Here is a 21,227-nt window from a genome sequence, read left to right as displayed (position 1 = left end):
TTGTAGACAGAGTTTTGCTCTTGTTACCCAGGCTGGATTGCAATGGTGCGATCTCGGCTCACTTTAACCTCTGCCTCCCAGGTCAAGCAATTCTGCCTCAGCCTCCCAAGTAGCTGGGACTACAGGCATGCACCACCACAGCCAACTAATTTGGTATTTTTAGTGGAGACAAGGTTTCACCATGTTGGCCAGGCTGGTCTCGGACTCCTGACCTCAGGTGATCCGCCTGCCTCGGCCTTCCAAAGTGCTGAGATAACAGGCATGAGCCACCATGCCTGACCCATTTTCATTTATTTACTAAAAAACATTTATTGAAGAAACTCATCTAGGTACTAGAGATAGTGGTACATAAGACTGTCTTTATAGAATTTGTATTACAGTGCCGGAGACAGTCACTAAACCAATAAACAAGTATAAGATATGACCATAACGTCTGGATGCATGGGCTGATATACATAAATTGTTTATTGATATGTAATACATGGTATGTTGCATGATATTGCATAATACATTCAATGTGTTGTCCTTCATTAACAATGTATAGTTCAACAGGCTATGTCTTTCTGCTAGTCCCTGTACATGTATCTGTGATGCATTGGTATTTCTGATCTTTATTTCATAATCTTTGTTTTTAGCAACTCCTGGCAAAAGTAATCAAGATGAATCAATCTATATAAAAAAGAAAATAATATTATCTATGTTTCTATAGTTTTTGACCACTCTGTAGAATATAATTCAGATAAATGAGTTCTAAGAACAAAATAAGGTAATTATAATAATTAAAATTACAGTGTTACTGTGTGCCAGGCAGTGTTTCAAGCTAATTCTCTAATTTTACAATGTCTATCAATCTCATGGGGTTCTTGTTAAAATTCAGATTCTAAGTCAGTAGTTCCTAAGAACAGATCAAGATTATGCATTTCTAATGAGCTTCCAGGTGACGCTGATGCTGCTGGTGAATGGGCTGCACATTGAGTAGGGAGGGACTAAACATTTTATATGAAGCTAAATTACTTCCTTAAAGTTTCATAGCTTAGGAGTGAGCAGAGCTGGGATCCCAAACCAGGAGGGCTGTCACTTGGATGTAGCTTTTAATCACTGTGCCCTAGTATATAGAGATTGACTGAGACAAGGATGGGTGCTATTTTAGATAGGTAATCAGAGGAGTGGCTGTTACCAAAATGGAGGGAGGAAACAAGTCAAAGAGCAGGAAGAGCACATAGTGGGAAGATCTGCAAGTGCAAAGGCTTAGAGGCAGGAACTAGATGTATGTACCTGGCAACATACTGAATTGGTTGGTGAAGTTGAGGAAAGAAGGGTATGAAATTAGCACCAGCCCAGTGCAAATTTTAAAAGTGTGATTTCTATAATAGAAGAGATAGTATTTTCATAGTCCAGGACCCAGGATCTATCGTTAAGTAGACAGGGGTTTCAATCTTAACCACACTGTACTATTTTACCTTAAGGAAATCATTTAATGTCTTAGTTCATTTAAGCTGCTATAGCAAGAGACCAAATACTGAGTGACTTATATGCAATCAAAATGTATTTCCTATGGTTCTGGAGGCTGGGAAATCCAAGATCAAAATGTTGGCAGATTTGATGTGTGATGAGGGACCACTTTCTGGTTCACAGACACCATTTTCACTGTGTCCTCACATGGTGAAAGGATGGACAAGCTCCTTCAGGTCTCGTTTATAAGGACAATAATCCTATTTATGAAGTCTCTGCTTCATGATCTGGTCACCTCCAAGGGCACCACTTCCTCATCCTATCACCTTGAGGATTAGGATTTCAACATACTAATTATCAGGGGACACAAACATTCAGACCACTGCCCTTTACTTTTTCAATTTTCCACATATGTAAAGAGTGATCAACATAGGATCCGAAGAGCTGGAATAACAAAATGCTCATAAACTGTCTGGTACGTATTGAGATCTACATAAATTAGCATTGTTGTCTATAAAAAAAGCCTATTAGTGGTCAAAGCTTACAATTAAAATTGATGCCGTTAAATCTGTAGGTAGAATGGTGATTTCAGGAATAGGAATGAATCAGAAGTATAAAGAACAAAATAAGTAAAAAATATGCCCCAAATGGAGAAATAGCAATATTTGTCTCTCATTAATTTTACTCTTCTAGGCCAGGATTGAGTTTCATGTAATTTCGAGACAAGCTATATGTCCCAAAGAAAAATTATAATCTATTCTCCCATGAAACAGTCCATTAGGTTGATTCTTCCATGTGATAGTTTCTCTATTTCTTAAAAAGTACTTTCCCTAAGTTTCCTTAAGAATCTCACTTCAAATTTCACAGAACTCCCATTGAATACATCTGCTTATGTTTATGCTCACAAAGTACTCATTTGTATATAGATTCTAGAATTCAATATGTAGTACCAATGTAACTATTCAGCACTTACATTTTAGTTAGAAATGGATACTCCATCTTTCTTTTAAAGTAGTTTTAATTCCTCAACTAGTATCGCATAACTTTTCTTTGCTTGGATGACTTTCTCACAATGAGAAGGAGAAATAACCTGTACAAGTCTCTACATAGAAGAACTGTTGAAGGACTGGCTAAGTAGTTTATATTATTCTCATCTAGCCACATTGTCAACATGATGTACCTTTTTTGCCAAGCTTTTATTCAAACAGCTCAGGAAAGTCTGGAATACAGGGGTAGGTAGGATTTTACGAAAACGCAGTTTTGATGTCTTGTTCGTAATGGTCTACAGAAAAAGAAGGAGGCTGTTGAAAGTGGGAAACGACAAATTGAGAACACTTTAAAAGAGGGCAGTGACATACTCGATGAAGCCAACCGTCTTGCAGATGAAATCAACTCCATCATAGACGTGAGTATTTGGTAGAACTGAAAAGAGAGATGGTAACGAGTAAATGGGAGCCTATGAGAAAGCTCAGTAATATAAGCAAATACTAGTATTTGTTTTCTTGTAGAGATAAAATTATTTTTGCATTATTCTGCTGTGACCATGCCTATCTATTGGTGACAACTGGAATATCACTTTGTTCTCCCAGTGGACATGAGTGTTTGTGTGAGGGTACTCACACATTCACATAAATCTGTTTTTGTCCACAGTGATGAAGGACATTTCTTGTTCCTAGAGCAGCACTTACAATCTGCTTCAATATTTATATAACATTAGTTAAAAGAGAAATGTAAATTTACAAACAGGCTTTTAACATGTAACGTATAATGCATTACATAGAGTGATTTGTGGTCATAGAAATGCAAATAGCCTAAGAGATCCTAATGATATGTATACCTATGAAGTGGCATTGTTTAAATAGATAGGCTTTTCTTGGTGTAAGTTGGTTTCTTAAATTTCCTAGTCTATTTCATTAAATAATGACTTTAATTCTCTATTCTTTTTGCTATGTTAGTAAGTTTGAAGTTTCATTTAAAAACTGAACATTTGGGCCAGGCGCGGTGGCTCACGCCTGTAATCCCAGCACTTCGAGAGGCCGAGGTGGGTAGATTACCTGAGCTCGGGAGTTCAAAATCAGCCTGGGCGATACGGTGAAACCCCATCTCCACTAAACATTCAAAAAATTAGCTGGGCCTGGTGGCGGGTGCCTGTAATCCCAGCTACTCAGGAGGCTGAGGCAGGAGAATTGCTTGAACCTGGGAGGCAGAGGTTGCAGTGAGCTGAAATCACACTACTGCACTCCAGCCTGGGCGACAGAGCAAGACTCTGTCTCAATAAATAAATAAACAAACAAACAAACAAACGTGTAGTTATGTCTCATAGAGAAATTAGTAAAAGAGAGGAGGCTTGAATTCACTTGCTTAAAATGCCCTCTTCTCTACAAATCAGTATGTTGAAGACATCCAAACTAAATTGCCACCTATGTCTGAGGAGCTTAACAACAAAATAGATGACCTCTCCCAAGAAATAAAGGACAGGAAGCTTGCCGAGAAGGTGTCCCAGGCTGAGAGCCACGCAGCTCAGTTGAATGACTCATCTGCTGTCCTTGATGGGTATGTCATTTGTTGTTGGAAATGTTTGTGTATCTTGGTACTTGTCCAAAGGTTTTGACTAGCATAAATGGTACAGAATCATTTTCAAATCCTGATTTCTGTTAACTATGAACACACTAGCTATATGGCTTTTCTGTGGACAGGCTTAATTAGGAGGTTCTGAGCAAAGCTCTGCTAGAACAGCGTCAAAGTCTGAGTTACAAGTAGATTCAAATACGGCTTCGTAGGAAGTGAACATAGCCCTCGGCTACACTTAGAAAAAATTATTTTCTGTTCTTTATTAGAAAGCACAGTGGTTGCCTTATTAGCATTTTAAATAACATATAAACACACATTCTGTTTCAAATTTCAGTTTTCTGTTTCTAATGCAATCAAAACAATTCATTGTTAAAAGGGTGACTTTTGAAAATGTGGTCCCATACGGAGCCTTTAAGTCTTTTTTTTCTCTTTTAAGCTCCGGGGAGATATTACATTTTCTACTGTAAAATAGCAGCTTATTCTAGCTGGGATTATTACATAGGTCATAGGAGGGAGAGGAAAGAGGAAAGTATATTTGACTTACAAACAGCCTTCTGTGTATAACTGATATGCTTCTCCCACAATTTTGAGATTGTCATAATTAATAGAGGTGCTATTAGTCCCAAGAATAATTTGCCCAAATAAATCTACATCACATGCAAGGCTTTTTTCTCATACTTAATACTTACTGTTACAAAGAAAATATACTAATATTTGAAGACCCTGGACAATATATGCATTATCATTTTATTTTATGTCAAACTTTTGCCACTTTATAATGAAGGGTGGGTGGTAGATGAAACACAAAGCTAGATATCATCAGACCCAAGTTCTAAGTCCTTACTTGGGGACGTATTGGTCATTTGGCCTGAAACAGGCCATTTAACCTTCTGAAATTCACTTGGTCTCCTCTGGGAAGTGCACCCACCCCAGAAAGATTTTGTGAAATTAATTCCAGTAGTAGAAGTGCTCTGAATCTCACAGCATGCTTCACAAATAAAGAATTGTCTCATATCACACACCTGCTACAGCACATGGTTGCAGAGACTTTTGGAGGATGCTATGGGTATTTAAGATATGTTGGTAGTATTTCATAGTTGAATTATTTAGAAATATAAGTTTAGGTTGTAGAAAAGTACAAGACAATATAATAAGGAGATACTTCACTATGATTTGGAATTGTCATAGATATATTGGCCATGATCATTTGGAAGCCAGATTTCTTAATAATTAGGACATTCTTCACTTGAGTACCATTGAGTGCCCTGACATTCTTTTTCTGAATCATCCCACCAGAATCCTTGATGAGGCTAAAAACATCTCCTTCAATGCCACTGCAGCCTTCAATGCTTACAGCAATATTAAGGACTATATTGATGAAGCTGAGAAAGTTGCCAAAGAAGCCAAAGATCTTGCACATGAAGCTACGAAACTGGTAAGAAACAAATAGCACATGTGCTGGGAATGGAAGTCAACCTTTTTGAATTTTTCAAACATAAGTCAGTCTAGAAAATCCCAGTAAATTGGCATATTTGGTTTGGTTTATTTTTGAAGACCTCTTTTAAAATTTACCTAAAATAAATTCTCAGTATGCTATAATTATAGCAGAACTCTTTTGTCGGTCACCACTACCACTGTTAGGGTCTTAAAATTATCACAGACACCAAGCAAGTTTGTGCTACCAACTCACAAAATAAAAGAGGCAAAGAGAACACTCTGGATAGGGAATTTTATCACCATTGTCTCAAATATCATTAGTAAAAAAGAAAAAAAAAACATTGCATATAATCACACACAAGTTGGTTACATATGAAAGTTTGTATTGTTGTACAATACATTGTATTGAAGTATAAGTTGGTAGTACTATTTCAGGTTTAAAAAAATCTCATAGGAATCTTCCTGAATAAAATGGTTAGGACCATCATTTATTTATTTTGCTTCACATAGAACCTACCAAACACATGAGACTTTTTCTGGAGGGAAGCCTGATTGGACATTGACTGTGAGTGAAATACACATAAGCAATGGTGTTAAAGAAACCGATCAATATTTTCGTTGCTCCAGTGTTGGGCAAAAATGCTTTCTAGGATTTCAGGGATATTAGAGATACCACAGGCTTAGCAGGTTCATTTTGTGGTCATAATGAAACATCACATTCTATGAGCAATTAGTACTGTTTTTGGTTTCTCTTGAATGAGCTCTACTGATGATGTATGTTCTGTTTACTTCTTATTCAAAATAGTGGCATGATCATTGCAGAAGTGTTTCTGTGTTCAGTTATCCTTTCAAAATGAATCTACTTTTCAGATCTAAACTAAATTTTTATCCATCTTCTGATAGATAATTTTCTATTTTAAAGACCCTAATTTCCAAGTTCACCATTTTCATTTCACCTATTTTATTGTATGATTATTTTCAGCACCTAAAATGGTGCGTGGCAAATAGTAGGCACTTACGAATGAATGAGTGAATTTTTTCATTATAACTGACACCTTTTATGCCTATTCATAATCTTTTATACCAATAAAAATTTGCTATAGTAATTGCTTCATCCTTATAAATGTATTGTAACATTTTACGTTAAGGAGTTGTTTAATGTTACCCTAATTTAATACCTTTAGGAATAATCATTTTTTACCAACATGAAGTGTGCACTTACTTCTTACCACCCATGATTATGCATGGTAGGCTAACCAACCTCAAACACAGAGTGATGGTGAGTTGTAGTGCATTACATCATGTTCGCAGTTATCATTATTCCTTCTCTCTTTTCACAATCATTTAAAAATAATTAAATGTCTGAAAAATTACAAAATAAGTGCTATAGAGAATCACTGATTCATTAAACGACTATCAGAAAATAAAAAGATGATCTGTCCCAGAAATTTTGTTGGAATGTTTTTCATAAGCAGAATAAATAAAATTTTAGTTTTAATAGATCAATATAATATAGTTCTATTTTGCTGGAAAATAAATATATTTGAAAAACATTAAGTTGAGCAATTATCTAGATAGGACTAACATCCCATAAATGTAAGATCTGATATATAAGCTATAGATCAACAGAGAAGAATGAGATTAAGTGTACTATTAAGTTTAAAAGAGTTCAAAGCATAACAATATAGAAGAGTCCTCTACCCATTTGAGTCTAGCCCTATAAAGAAGGAAGAATGTTTTCAATAACTTAAAAAGAAAAACAAAGAAACAAATTAAACATTTGCAGGAGAAAAGGAAAAGGTCAAGTAAAAAAGCAACCAATGACCACTATGAAGAAAATGGAGGTCAGATAATTTGAGAAGAAAAAAAGCATTGAAAATACCATAAGAAAAGAAACAAAGAAATGATAGAAATAACATCCAAGCATAATTAAGACAATACTTTAAAATCAACTTTGATTTTTTAAAAATGTACTTGTCTTCCTATATATAAACACACATAGACAATCAAGAATCACATTAAAAGGAAAATATGAGTGAGAAGGAAGTGGATCCTTTATAAGCAGGAGACAGCTAATATGATTTGTTTGTAGTGCAGTATTATTTTGTAAAGAGTAATAGCTATTTGTCTTGCATAAATAATTTCTTTAAATATCAGAATGAAATATTATTTTAAGAACTTAGACATCATGAAATAACAAATACTATTTTTCTTTTTTGATGTTGGGTGAGGAAAGTACTATAAAGCATTTGTTTTCCTACATATAATCTCCAAGAAAATATCTCTCTAGAGGGTGCAAGGAAAAGGAGAAAGGAGATACGTCACTCATAAAATGGAATCAAAATGGAATATGGACATCCAGTAATTTTTTCTAATCTTAGTGGCTTTGATCCTATAAGACTCTAAAATAACAGAGAATTAGATGTTTTCAAAACATTTCCAGGTCATAGATAAACCCAAAGCCTACATTATCTACCAGATCAGATTTTTAAAATTGATGAATGTATTAGGGTTCTCTAGAAGGACAGAATTAATAGGATAGATGTATATATAGGGGGAGTTTATTAAGGAATATTGACTCACACCATCACAAGAAGAAGTCCCACAATAGGCCGTCTGCAAGCTAAGGAGCAGGGAAGCCAGTCCGAGTCCCAAAATCTCAAAAGTAGGGAAGCTGACAGTGCAGCCTTCAGTCTGTGGCTGAAGGCCTGAGAGCCCCTGGCAAACCACTGGTGTAAGTCCAGGAGTCCAAAAGCTGAAGAACTTGGAATGTGATGTCTGAGGGCAGGAAGCACCCAGCACAGGTGAAAGATGAAGGCTGGAAGAGTCAGAAGATCTGCTCTTTCCACTTTCTCCTGCCTGCTTTTATTCTAACCATACTGGCAGCTGATTAGATGGTGCCCACCCACATTGAGGGTGGGTCTGCCTTTTCCAGTCCAGTAACTCAAATTTTAATCTCCTTTGGCAACACTCTCACAGAGACACCCAGGAACAATACTTTGCATCCTTCAATCCAATCAAGCTGATACTCAATATTAATCATCACAAGTCCACCCCTTGTCAACTTGAAACCATACACATCTCCTGAAATCATACATAATCTCCAAATAAAGACAATAATAATGTCATAATTATACCTAACAGAATACAGCTATCCCTTGTACAATCAGATGCATACTAATCCTTAACCTAAATGCTGTTACATAAAGTTAACAACAATTAAATGCTGATATGAAGCCAATAAATTTTATGTCACGTGATAAAGGAAAAAGAAAGCAAATGAAGATATTTTCCTAGTACAAGTGTATACATGCACAAATATATTCTTAGCAGAATAAGGAGGAAAGATTCATGACAATTACAGTCTTCATTTCTGCTACTGGCCATGTGGTCACAGCTGGTATTGATGACTACCTTCTTCTACTACCCATTATGTATTCCCTTTGCCTTCTGCAAGCACTCAGCGGGTCATGGTTTTTTTACCTGGTTGGGTGACCCAAACCTTTATTCTGGAAGGATCTGTGCCATTTGTAGTCCTGTCTAGATTGGGTTGTTGTAGTTTCCCGTTGACCTTAATCACAAGGGATGGTAATATTAAGAGATGTCCCATGGGATCTCTTGTATTCCACACATGCTCTTCCTTACCTCCATTGTGGAATAGTAGACTGATTTCACCTTGATATTCTGGGTCAATTGCCAACCAACACTGTAACTCCCTTCTTAGCCTGTTGACATGGAGGTAGGAAGGTCCCAATTGGCCAAGTGGCAATCTTAACTTCCAGTTTAATGGAATCATTGTTGTATCTCCTGGTGACAGCATTCTTCCCTCTGGAACTAAGATGTCTAGGCCAGCAGAACATAAAGTTGTGGGAATAGGAAGCAAAAATTTTGTTAGTGGGTTACTTGGGGTGATGGTGAGTGGTGCCACTTCCACTTCCACCCCTTCATTCCAGGACCCATGAACCCTGGCTGTGGAAGAAACAGTACCGTATTCTGGACACTGATTCAAGGCATACACAGCCTTCTGCAGAACTTTACCCCAGTCCGGCAAAGTATTGTCACCTAGTTGGAATTGTAATTATGACTTCAAAAGGCCATTCCACCATTCTGTCAATACAGCTGCTTCAGGAAGATGGGAAACATGGTAAGACCAGTGAATTCCATGAGCGTGAGCCCAATGCTGCACTTCTTTAGCTGTAAAGTGAGTGCCTTGATTAGAGGCAATGCTGTGTGGAATACCATTACAGTGGATAAGGCATTCTGTGAGTTCATGGATGGTATTCTTGGCAGAAACATTGGATATAGGATGGGCAAACCCACGTCCAGAATAAGTGTCTGTTCCAGTGAAGATAAACCTCTGCCTTTCCATGATGGAAGAGGTCCGATATAATCAACCTGCCACCAAGTAGCTGGCTGATCACCCTGAGGAATGATGCCAGATGAAGGGCTCAGTGTTGGTGTCTGCTGCTGGCAAATTGGGCACTCAGCTTTGGCTACAGCCAGGTCAGTCCATGTTGCTGAGCCTATGCATAACCTCCATTCCTGCCACCATAGCCACTTTGCTCATGAGCCCATTGAGCGATGACAGGGTGGCTGGGGAAAGAGGCTGAGTGGTGTCCACAGAAAGAGTCATCCTTTCTGATTATTGATTATTAAAATCTTCCTCAGCTGAGGTCACCCGTTGGTGAGCACTCACATAGGATACAAACATCTTCACAGTTTTTGACCACTCAGAGAGGTCCATCCACATACCTCTGCCCCAGATTTCTTTGCCACCAATGTTCTAATAATGCTTCTTCCAAGTCCCTGACCATCCAGCCAAACCGTTGGCTACAGCACACAAATAGTATATAATTACACATCTTGCCATTTCTCCTTGCAAGCAAAGTGCACAACCAGATGCACTACTCAAAGTTCTGCCCACTGGAAATACTTCCCTTTGCCACTATCCTTCAGGGATGTCCTAGAAAGGGGCTGTAGTGCTGCAGCTGTCCACTTTTGGGTGCTACCTGCATATCTTGCAGAATCATCTGTGAACCAGGCCCCAGTCTTCTTTTCCTCTGTCAATTGATCATGGGGAACTCCCCATGAGGCCATCACTGCAGGCTCGGGGAGAGAAGGCAGGGTGGCCGGAGGGGAGGCCGTGGGCATTTGAGTCACTTCCTCACGCAACTTACTTGTGCCTTTAGGACCTGCTTGAGCCTGATCATGTATATACCACTTACATTTGACAATGGAGGGCTGCTGTGTATGCCCAACTTTATGGCTAGATGAGTCAGAAAGCACCCAGTTCATGAAAGGGAGTTTAGGTTGCAGGGTGACTTGATGATCTACAGTCAAACGTTCAGTTTCTGCCAAAGCCCAGTAACAGGCCAAGAGCTGTCTCTCAAATGGAGAGTAGTTATCTGCAGAGGATAGCAGGGCCTTGCTCCAAAATCCTAGAGACCTCCACTGTGATTCACCTATGGGAACCCGCCAAAGGCTTCGAACAGCATCCCTGTCTGCCCCTGACACCTCAAACACCATTAGATCTGCTGGATCATACGGCCCAAGCGGCACAGCAGTTTGCACAGCAGCCTGGACCTGTTGCAGAGCCCACTCAAAATTGGCAGCCTTTCAGGTCACTCAATAAGTGGGCCATTGTAACACACCCAGGAACAATGCTTTCCATCCTTCAATCCAATCAAGTTGACTCTTAATATTAATCCTCACAGTGAATGAATAGATTTTCTATGATGTTGGCTCCTTGGAATGACCACCAGAGGCAATAAACATACTCTCAGTGGTACTAGGAAACGAGGTCCTCCTGTGCCCATTTCCACTGGAAATGTCTTAGATGTTATGCTTTTCCATCAGGTATATCCAAATAACAAACAAACAAATAAAATAAGATTAATGTAGAATGAATTCCATAGTTCAGATTCTTAAAGATGGTGGAAAATTATCACGTAATCGCCACCTGTTTTGAAACATTATCTTCTTTCCTTCCTTTCCTCCCTCTCTCCAAGTCAATGGAATGTCCTAGTTTAACTTTGATGTGGAAAATTTAGGCAGTCCTCAACCTCTCTAGGTATGCTGAATTAAAAAAAAAAAAAGAACGACATTTTTACTTCCCATGGCAAGTGGAATTCTCCACTTTCTTCTGATCCTCTTCTTCACCTTGCAATCACTGTCATTTTGTAAAATTTCTCTCTGTCTCTGTCTCTCTTACACACACATACACTCACAATGTTCCTTAATATCTTCTAATCCTGAATTTCCTTTCTCAATTTGTTTAGTTATATCTTCATTAGAAATTGGGAAAAGTTTATGCTGGTTGTATTAGGGTTCTCCAAATAAACAGAACTATTAGGAGATGGATAAATAGATACATGGATTGATAAGTGACAGATAGATGAATGGATGGATAGGTAGATAAATAGGTTGCTAGATGATAGAGAGACATAGATAGATAGATAGATAGATAGATAGATAGATAGATAGATAGATAGATAGACAGATAGATAGATAGATAGATAGATAATAGATAGATTAGATGATAGACAGAAAGAAGAGATTCATTATGAAGAATTGGCTTACATGATTGTGGAGGCTGCAAAGTCCCAGCTGTGAGCTGCAGACCCAGGATATAGTTCACTTCGAGTCCAAAGGCCAGAGAGCCAGGGGAGTTGATGGTATAAACCACAGTTCAAGAACTAGAGAGAAAATGAGATGAGATGTCCCAGCTCAATCTATAAGGCAGAAAAAAAGGGAAGGAATTCCTCCTTTCTTTGCTTTTTGTTCTATTCAGGCCCTCAAGGGATTGGGTGATGCACAACCACCATATTGAGGAGGGCAATCTCTTTGACTCTCATCCAGAAACACCCTCACAGACACATCCAGAAATAATGTTTAATCTAGGTGTCCATAGCCAGTCAAGGTGACACATACAGTTTACAATCACACTGGCCTTCAACTCCAGCGCGCAATGTGGTCTTCCTCTTTATTCTCCAAATTCAAGTTCTCTCACTTACTACAATTATCCATAATTCTTGGGAACCATCATTCTAAAAAACGTTGACCAGGCCTTTTGTAGGCATTTCTAGGAAAAATAATATAAAATACGGAAGAAAGTGAGGGGAGTTTAGATATAATGCATTTTTTCATAGAAAAACGATAGTGGGAAGGTTAGTAAAGAACTGTGCTGTGTAAGCAAGATGTAAGCTTTAGACAAAGTGAAGAAAAGGGGAGAAGCCTAGAAAAAATAATATCATACAGAAAGAGAATATTCTTAAATATATTAACTTCTCTTATAGCAAATTTCCCAGTGTTCATTCCTAATACAAGGAGAGTAAGAACTCCACAGAAACCTCAAAAAGAGCTTTTTCTTGCGATGGAGTTAGGTGTCTAAGGAATAAACAGGACTTTTGAAACTTTACTCTTAAGTGACAGATCAGTGAGGAGGAAAGACACTGATAAGAAGCACTGAGATACTACAAATACACTTCATTTGCTATAAATACACTTCATTCACTGAACTATAATAAAATTCACTTTTATTATATGTGAACAAAATATAAAGAACTTGGATATTAAAGGGGCAAAAGTGAACAAAAAGATAGAAACTGTACAAATCTAAGTAAGCATTGTGAAAAGCATAATGATAATAATTATTAAACATGTGGAATTAAAAACAAAGTGGAACTAAAACACAAGAGACTAATGACATGGAAAATGGGGCAGGTAGTCATTATTTAATAAAAGTTTTTAAGATTCTTGAACTCTGGGGAGGAAAGTAAAAAGCTAATTAACTTTAGTTTTTACTAAGAATATGTATTAAACATTGAAGAAAAGTATAGAAAAATAAAATTGACAGTATTCGAGTTCTCCAGAGAAACAGAACAAATTGGAAGTGTATATATACACAGATATATATATATATATATATGTGTTTTAAACAATTGGCTCATGAGATTGTGGGGTCTGGCTACAGGGAATAGTGAATATTACCGTCTTGAATCCAAAGGCAGTTTGGAGGCAGAATTTCTTCTTCTTCAGGGGACCTCAGTAATTCCTCTTAAGGCCTCCAACTGTTGGATGAGGCTCCCCAACATCATGGAGGGTGACCTGCTTTACTCAAAGTCTACTGACTGAAAGGTTAATCACATCTAAAAAATACATTCACAGCAACATCTAGACTGCTGTTTTACCAAAAACCGGGTACGATAGCCTAGCCAAGTGGATATAAATTAACAATCACAAACAGCTAAACATTCCAAACAAGCAGACAGAGAGAGAAAAATAAAGAAGTGTGAAGGGGAGGAGAATTTTCAATCAGTTCTGTAAAAGGCAAAAAAATAGAAAAACAAAAACAAATCGTAAATATAAAACATAATGGAATTAAATCCAAATACAACAATCAGGGTAATTATCACCAGCTACCTCAAGAAATAACCCCTGAAATCTCACATGATGGACATAATTCAAGTTTATGTCTCACATCACAACCCAATGTGAGTTATACCACCGTTTACATCTTGTAGTGACACCATACCATGTAGCCTCCAAGGCAGGGAAGAGAAAAAAAGGAAGAGACATGCAAGCCCCTACCATATTGGCTCATGTGGACTGGACCATGTCTGGTCTAAGTCGTTGACCGGAAGTAGCCATGTACCCCAAGCTAACTGTAAGGGAGGCCTGGAAAAGTAGGAGGCACATAGGATGTTTGATGAGCACTAACTATCTCTGCTTCAAGTTGTCTTCATAATAAATGCAAACATTAAAATTGACAGGTAACAATGATTTTCACATTGGATTAAAATGTCTGAAACAAAGGCATTCGTCTATATATGACTTACACAAATACCGCAAATCTTAGGGGCACAGAAAGACTGAAAACGAGAGATAAGATACACTATGGAAACTCTAACCAGAAGAAAGCTGGTATGCTACTATTAATAGCAATCAAGAATACTTTAATTTTTTAAAAGAGTCATTAGGGATTAAGAAAGTGATCATGATAGAATAAAAGGAAGAAGGAAGACTAAAAAATTACTAGCCTGCAAGGTCATAATAACAAAGCCTATGGATAAATAAAGATAAATATATCAGAATAAGAACGTTTTCATATGTATAATAGGGAGAGATTTTACCATATCTCTCTTAAAAATTGATAGGTCAAGCAAAAAGACACAGATATTAAAGTACCTTAAACAAGATGACTTAATGGCCTTATAGAACTCTATATCAACTAGATAATTAATTCTACATGCCCCATTATATGAAGTAACTCATGAAAAAACCAAAGGACCACAACCTAGATCACAAAGCAAGTATCAGCAAATCCTAATGATCCAATAGCATCTAGACTACATTCTCTTATCATAATGCAATACAATTAGAAATTGGTGTAGAACAATTGACAAAAAAGTTTTAAAATAAAAAACACTTCAAAGTAATCCATGGTTTGAGGAAAAACAGTTTAAATTTACAAAGTATTTAATAACAGAATGGAAATAAAACTTCACCTCAAAATTTGTGTGTGCAAATAAAGTGCTACCAACAGGAAAATGTAGTTTGGAATGCAGATATCAGGAAAGGATAAGAACTGATACTAATTATCTAAGGTTTCTGCTCAAGGTGTTTTAAAAACTGCACAGAAAGAAATAAAAATAAAAGCAGAAATTAATGACCTAAGGAAAAGCATTAGACAGGGTTGACAGAAAGCTGATTCCTAGAATAAACTAGCAAATAAACAGAAGACAAGAGCAATTAAGCAAACAAAGAGAGACAACACAAATGAATAGGATCAAGAATGAAAAGGGGATCATAACTGTAGATGCAGTATAGATTGAAAAATAAAAATTGATACATTGGAGGATATGAGCAACCTTATTCAAACACATGTGAATACTTAAGTGAAGTAAACAACAAGATTAGAGCAAAATTTACTCAAAAAGAAATAGTACACCTGAGAACTATAACCATTAAATAAACTGAATCAGTAGTTAATACAGCAAAATAACAATGTGTTCAAAAATGTCAAGGACCCATTATGCAATTTGTTCCAAAGAATAAAAAAAGAAGAAAAATTTCCTCAGCTTATTTTATGAGGTTGATACAATCTTGATGGCAAACCCTACAGAGGACAGTACTACAAAGAAAACTATAGGCCAGTTATTTAACTAGAAAGAGAAGCTATAAGTGAAACATTATAAAACTCAATTCAAATGCACATATTTTAAAGATCTGTAAATATACAGTAAAACATTAACATTTGCCAGATATGGATGATGGGAACAGAGGTGTCTGTATTAATTTCTAATCATATCTAATCATATGAAATCATATTAATTTCATATCATATCTAATCTAATCATATCTAATCATTTAATTAAAATCATACATATTTTAATTAAAGTGAACCTAAGAGGAGATAGAACATCAGTCCTGCAATAAAATCTGTTCTAAAATAATAAAGAAAATAGGTCTAAAATGAGTCTGGAAATGAAACAACAACCCTCATCCTTTACATCAACAAGAGGTTCTGAATTTCTTTCTTTTTCTAAATTCATGATGCATGCCTGTTTTCATTTCTTTTAAATGATCAGAGGCTGATCATTGCAAGCAACAATCCCCTGACCTAACTTTTCTCTCAACTAAGCTCGCAGCTCCAGGATCAACCATTCTAAATCTTTCAAATAGTTCTTCTTTTACTACCTCTCTTAGTAATATTATTGTGCTATCATGTATTTAATTAAGTGGGGCATTATCTGTTTAATTACTGCTATGATGAGGGAGATGTAGTTCACTCAGAGAATATCACATCACATTTTCCCACCCATCAATTTTCCAATATAGGTACATTACTATGTTTAGATTCTTCATTTTTTAATCTAATATACTGAGAGCGTTATTTCCTGTGTAAATGATAGACTCTGTGCTCTTTAAGATGAAGCTATTTATGTCCTCATTCTTCCCTTTAGCTTCATTTTTTCCTCCTCCTCTCAGCTTCTACCTCTTTAACTTTGATATTGTGATAGTCTTTACATTTTATCTATGTCCATAATTGTTCCATAGCAGAATACAGAAGTCCCTTCTCTGAAGCCATTTGATGCCTTAAAGGACTCCCTTTGATTTTTTGTCAGTAGGGCATTTGATGCTTTATTGCCAGTTGCTCTGTGCAGAGAGAAGGGGTATTCTGTTCCATAAAATAACTTGCAGTGAATTATTCCTGTTTATTCTCACAACCGACTCTCATTCTCTACCTTACCTGTTCTTTTGAAGGCCTGGCCTTCTCCCAGTTTTTTCTACCTCCTTGCTGGCATTTACCCTATAGTGCAAGTTGTGGGTACAATAACTGAAAAAGACTGAGGAGCAGGAACTATCTAAATAAACCATGGTGGCTGAGTGCAGTGACTCATGCTGGTAATCCCAGCAGTTTGGGAGGCTGAGGTGGGAAGATTGCTTAAGCCCAGGAGTTTGAAACCAGCCTGGACAACATGACAAAACCTTATCTCTACTAAAAATACAAAAATTAGCCAGGCATGGTGGCACATGCCTATAATCTGAGCTACTCAGGAGGCTGAGGTGGGAGGATCCCCTGAGCCTGGGAGGTCAAGGCTGCAGTGAGCCAAGATCATGCCATTGCACTACAGCCTGCATGACAGAGCAAGACCTTGTCTCACACAAAAAGAAAATAAAAGGCCCATGGTGGTGTGGCTAGGAAAGAGTACCAACCCTGCCCGAAGGGAAGGTTTCTTTGCTGAAATTATACACTTTCTTTGATCAACTTCTCTTTACTCCATCATAGTTTTATTCCCCACCAATCTCCCCTACACAGTCACTCTATTTTACTTAGTCTCTTGGTAGTATTCTCAGAATTCAAATTTTAAATTAATTTATCTATACTTCTGAGGAGCTGTTTGTTTTCCTACTGTATATTTTGCTTTCTCCATGGGAAAGATATGCTTGGGAACCTCATGGAGTCTTGGCGGGAGTTATGTAGCCACTGGGCTAGATATGTCAGAACACACAGCATAGTGAGCCATTTCCTGGCCAGTTCGATCGCCCAGCGCCAGACCTTTTGGGCACTACACAGACTGCACAGCCCCAGCATGTGGGGGCTTGTATATGGGAAGTTCTGACGTCACAGGATCCTTGGGGTGTTGCTTCACCAGCTAGAAACCTCTGCGGCCGGTAGCACCTTTGCCTGAGTTTTGCTCAGGTCCACTGGGCTCATTCCGCCCACTCAACCTGGCAGGCTACACTTGGCTCACACTACCGCTACTGGGCTGGATCCCACGCCTGCCAAGGGTGATTCAGGGCAGAGTGGCGAGGGTTGTGTGAGTGAGCATGGTGTCCAGCCACTGTGCACAGCTAAGTGTGCCAGCTGCAGTGGACTGGGCAGCTCCAGGTCCTTGCTCCGTGTGAGGCTGTGGCTGAACCAGACATACTACAAGTGGTTTCCACCACTGGCATCAGGGAATGCAGTGGCACCCAGGAACTTGGAGATGCCAGGAACCACAGAGTCTGAAAGAGGGTCTCACAGCCCGGGCTCACGGAGCCCTTAGGTCTCAGCTCACCAAAAGGCTGCAGCTCTTCTCTCCTGTTCATTGCTGTCAACATGGTGAGCTGGGGAAGGGGGTGTGTTTCAGCCCTGGTTGTGTTACAGCTCTTTTCATTTACACCATTTGGGGGGTCCCGAGTTCTTGTCCCATGGCCAGGAAGAATGAGGTTTGCAGACAACTGGAGGGTGAACAAGGTGAAGAGGTGCTTTACTGAGTGACAGTGCAACTCTTAGGAGGCCCGAAATGGGTAGCTCCTTTCCACAGGCAGGAAATCCCAGCATCCGTGCAGCACCCTCAACAGAGGGGAGACACACAGCAGGTAGCTCCTATCCAGAGGTAGATCATCCTGTTGTCTGCCCATGTCTGGCTGAGTCCAGGGTTTTTTATGGGCTTCAGAGGGGAGGAAGTATATGCTGATTGGTCCATGGGTGGCCACGAGCTGGCCCAAGAGAGCACCATAAGTTCTCACTCCAGTTTGTGAAACTGATGGTCCAGCCCCCTTCCTTCAGGCCATCCCTGGCTTGAAGGTGGGGCTTCACCGAAGGCCCACCCCTTTCCACCCAGGAGCCTGTCTACCTCCTGCCACCACCAGCCTACCATCCATAGCGCCCACTGGCACCCAGGCTGTTCATGCCGAGGGTCACCTTCAGGCCCGTGCAGAGCCACCCTCAGCTCCCTCTTGGCCTCCTTCCTGTGCTGCTTGGCATCCAAAATCCAGAAGGGGCCAAGGTAGCAGGGGGCTAGAGTGTCAATGCCGCCCTGAGCATATGCACACCTGGCTGGGTTGCAAAAGCCTCAACTTAGCTCCGAAATCAGCATGGGGGCTGGGAACAGGGAGAGGCCAGGTGGAAAGAGCAGGCACTTCTGAGCCTGTAGTGGAAGAGAGGTGGCCCGAGAGCAGAGGGATGCCTGGGTCCACAGCTGGCTGGATGACTGCAGCTGCACCCAGGAGGGCAGGGCTCCCCCACCTTCAACTCAGAAGGGGACATAGCTCCCGCCTGTTCCTGGCTCCCACCATCTCTGTGGAGCACAAAGCCAGACAGGCTGACACTGCCATTACTGAGACCCTTTCGCTCCCAGAAGAGTTTTCATGGCCAGCTGCCTCTGTTTTCACTGCTTGGTGACTGTGGTGTTCTGTTTTGTTCCTATTTCCTTTTCTCAGAAAAGAAAGTCTTTAAAATTAAAATTTCAGCTGACAATAGATCCCCTCTCCCCAGGGAGCAGAAATATGAATATCCCTAAAGGTCTTGAGTGTTTCAGTCTTTCACTATTTTACACTCAATATTCCATGATTTTTATCTAGATATGCCTGGTGGACAATAGGTGATTGCCAAATATAGGTTGTCCCTCCCATCTCCAAATTCTGATGCTAGAAATCGGGAATGGCTATGATAGTCCAGATTTTCAGAATTAATAAGATATTTATATTGCCCTAAGAGATATGGAAGTTGAACAAAATAAAAAAATTCAAAGTAAAAGTAAATAAAATTACTTTCCCTGTTTAGTTTGAGGTCATGTGTAAATATCAGTGAATGTGATGTCATAGAGGATTTTATTTTTTATCAGAATTAGGTTTGAGTTGTATTATGGAAACTTCTAATCAAATTGAGGGAAGATGCTAGCAGGTCAGAATTTGGGAATTAGATGATCTGGCTCCAAATTCAATACATATTGTCTATGTAATTAGCTGTGTTACCTAATGTATTAATAATACCTTTTCAAGAAACATTGTGCCATCTGTTCTGATTCCTCCATTGCCTTAATTCCTATAATAAATATAGCTTCCAAAGTTTAGAACTTAATTTTCAGAATTTATTTTAATTGACAGATAAAGGTTGTATATATTTATCATGTACAAAATAATGCTTTGAAATAAGTATACATTGTGGAATGGCTAAATCAAGCTATTTAAAAATATGCACTACTTCACATACTGTTCATTTTTTTGTGTTGAGAACACTTCAAATCTACTCTCTTAGCAAAGCCACGCTGGCTTTTGTGATTTTTGTTTGTTTGTTTGTATATGATACTCTCATTTGGGTCAAAATTTTTTTTTAAAGTCTATTGGAAGCAGAGAAGTAAACTTTTTGACCCAAACTTAGATGTATTTAAAAGTTCAAGGCATAAAATGATGTCTCAGGGTTTGTGTCATCAGTCAGAAACACAGAAAATCTTTTGAATAATGCTACAATGCAATCTAAGATTGATCTAACTTACTTCAAGAAAGCAATGCTCTTGGTGCCATCCTACCTGCTCTTTATAATTTCTACCCATAAGTAGAATAATCAACAGGTGAGATTGCTATGTTGTATTCGATTCTGTACATTAACTGGAGGGAAAACTCGAAGCCCTCTAAAAATGATATCTAACTTAATAGACATCTCTCCATTACCTTTACTCAAAACTAAGACTCTTTGTGGTATCTGCCCTCCCTACCTCTAGTAGCCAGCTGCTAGTCCAGTGTCTGTCTCATTGAAGCAGTCTAGTGGTACACATAGGTGCTGAGCAATTATGGCTATCACGCTGTCATTGGGGAAAACCATTCTTACTTAGCTTTATATTTTTGAATGCTCCGTTGATTGTCTTTCTCGGTGTTCTCATCAAGCTAAAAATCCACACTCGCAAATTTTAAATTATCATGAGCATTTTGGAGGATTTCCTATTTCATCTCTGAGTCTCCTTTGCGTGCTCAGTTGCTTTCAATCTTGACAGAGACTCTTCGGAGCCATCTACCACTCTTAGGATATGTTATGCAATGCCAGGGACCTACAGCCTTTTAACAGATTTTTGACCAAGGCCATCTCTTTGGGGTGTTTCTTGACTCATTTTTTACTCATTATTTAATTTTAATAACCTTTAGAACTTAAAAATATACAGTACTGTATAAAGCACCTTAAAAATGGATGCATAGTGATTTTCTTATTTTAAAATTGTGTATGATTTTTTAAATTACTACAAAAGCAGCTTATGTTTATTATAGAAAATAGGAAATTCAGAAAAGCAAGAAGGAGAAAATATAAAATGTGCATACGAATAGTTACTTTTATAATATCATTGTATATCTACTCATATCTTTTCCCATGCAAATAGTTTTTGTACAAATGTGTGATGTTTATGTAACTGTTTCATAACTTACTATAACAATTAACATCACACACATTTTTTAAAAATATTCTCAAAAATATATTTTTAAAATGTATATTGAACTAGATTCCACTA

At 38.3% G+C, this 21,227-nt stretch overlaps 1 protein-coding gene across 1 annotated transcript in view; it reads left to right on the top strand.

The window, feature by feature from the left end:
* The window catches only part of LAMA2 (laminin, alpha 2), a 613,484-nt gene that overhangs the window by 496,132 nt on the left and 96,125 nt on the right, over positions 1-21,227 (top strand). Inside the window, exons 40-42 of the mRNA XM_011951660.1 lie at positions 2,741-2,857; positions 3,842-4,005; positions 5,320-5,458. Coding sequence (XP_011807050.1) covers positions 2,741-2,857; positions 3,842-4,005; positions 5,320-5,458 — 420 coding nt within the window. The remainder of the gene's footprint in view (positions 1-2,740; positions 2,858-3,841; positions 4,006-5,319; positions 5,459-21,227) is intronic.

This window comes from Colobus angolensis, unplaced genomic scaffold (genome assembly GCF_000951035.1).
Source record: "Colobus angolensis palliatus isolate OR3802 unplaced genomic scaffold, Cang.pa_1.0 Scaffold322, whole genome shotgun sequence".
Taxonomy (NCBI): Eukaryota; Metazoa; Chordata; class Mammalia; order Primates; family Cercopithecidae; genus Colobus; species Colobus angolensis.
Note: the sequence above shows the minus strand (reverse complement) of the source record. Positions and strands in the feature narration are given on the sequence as shown.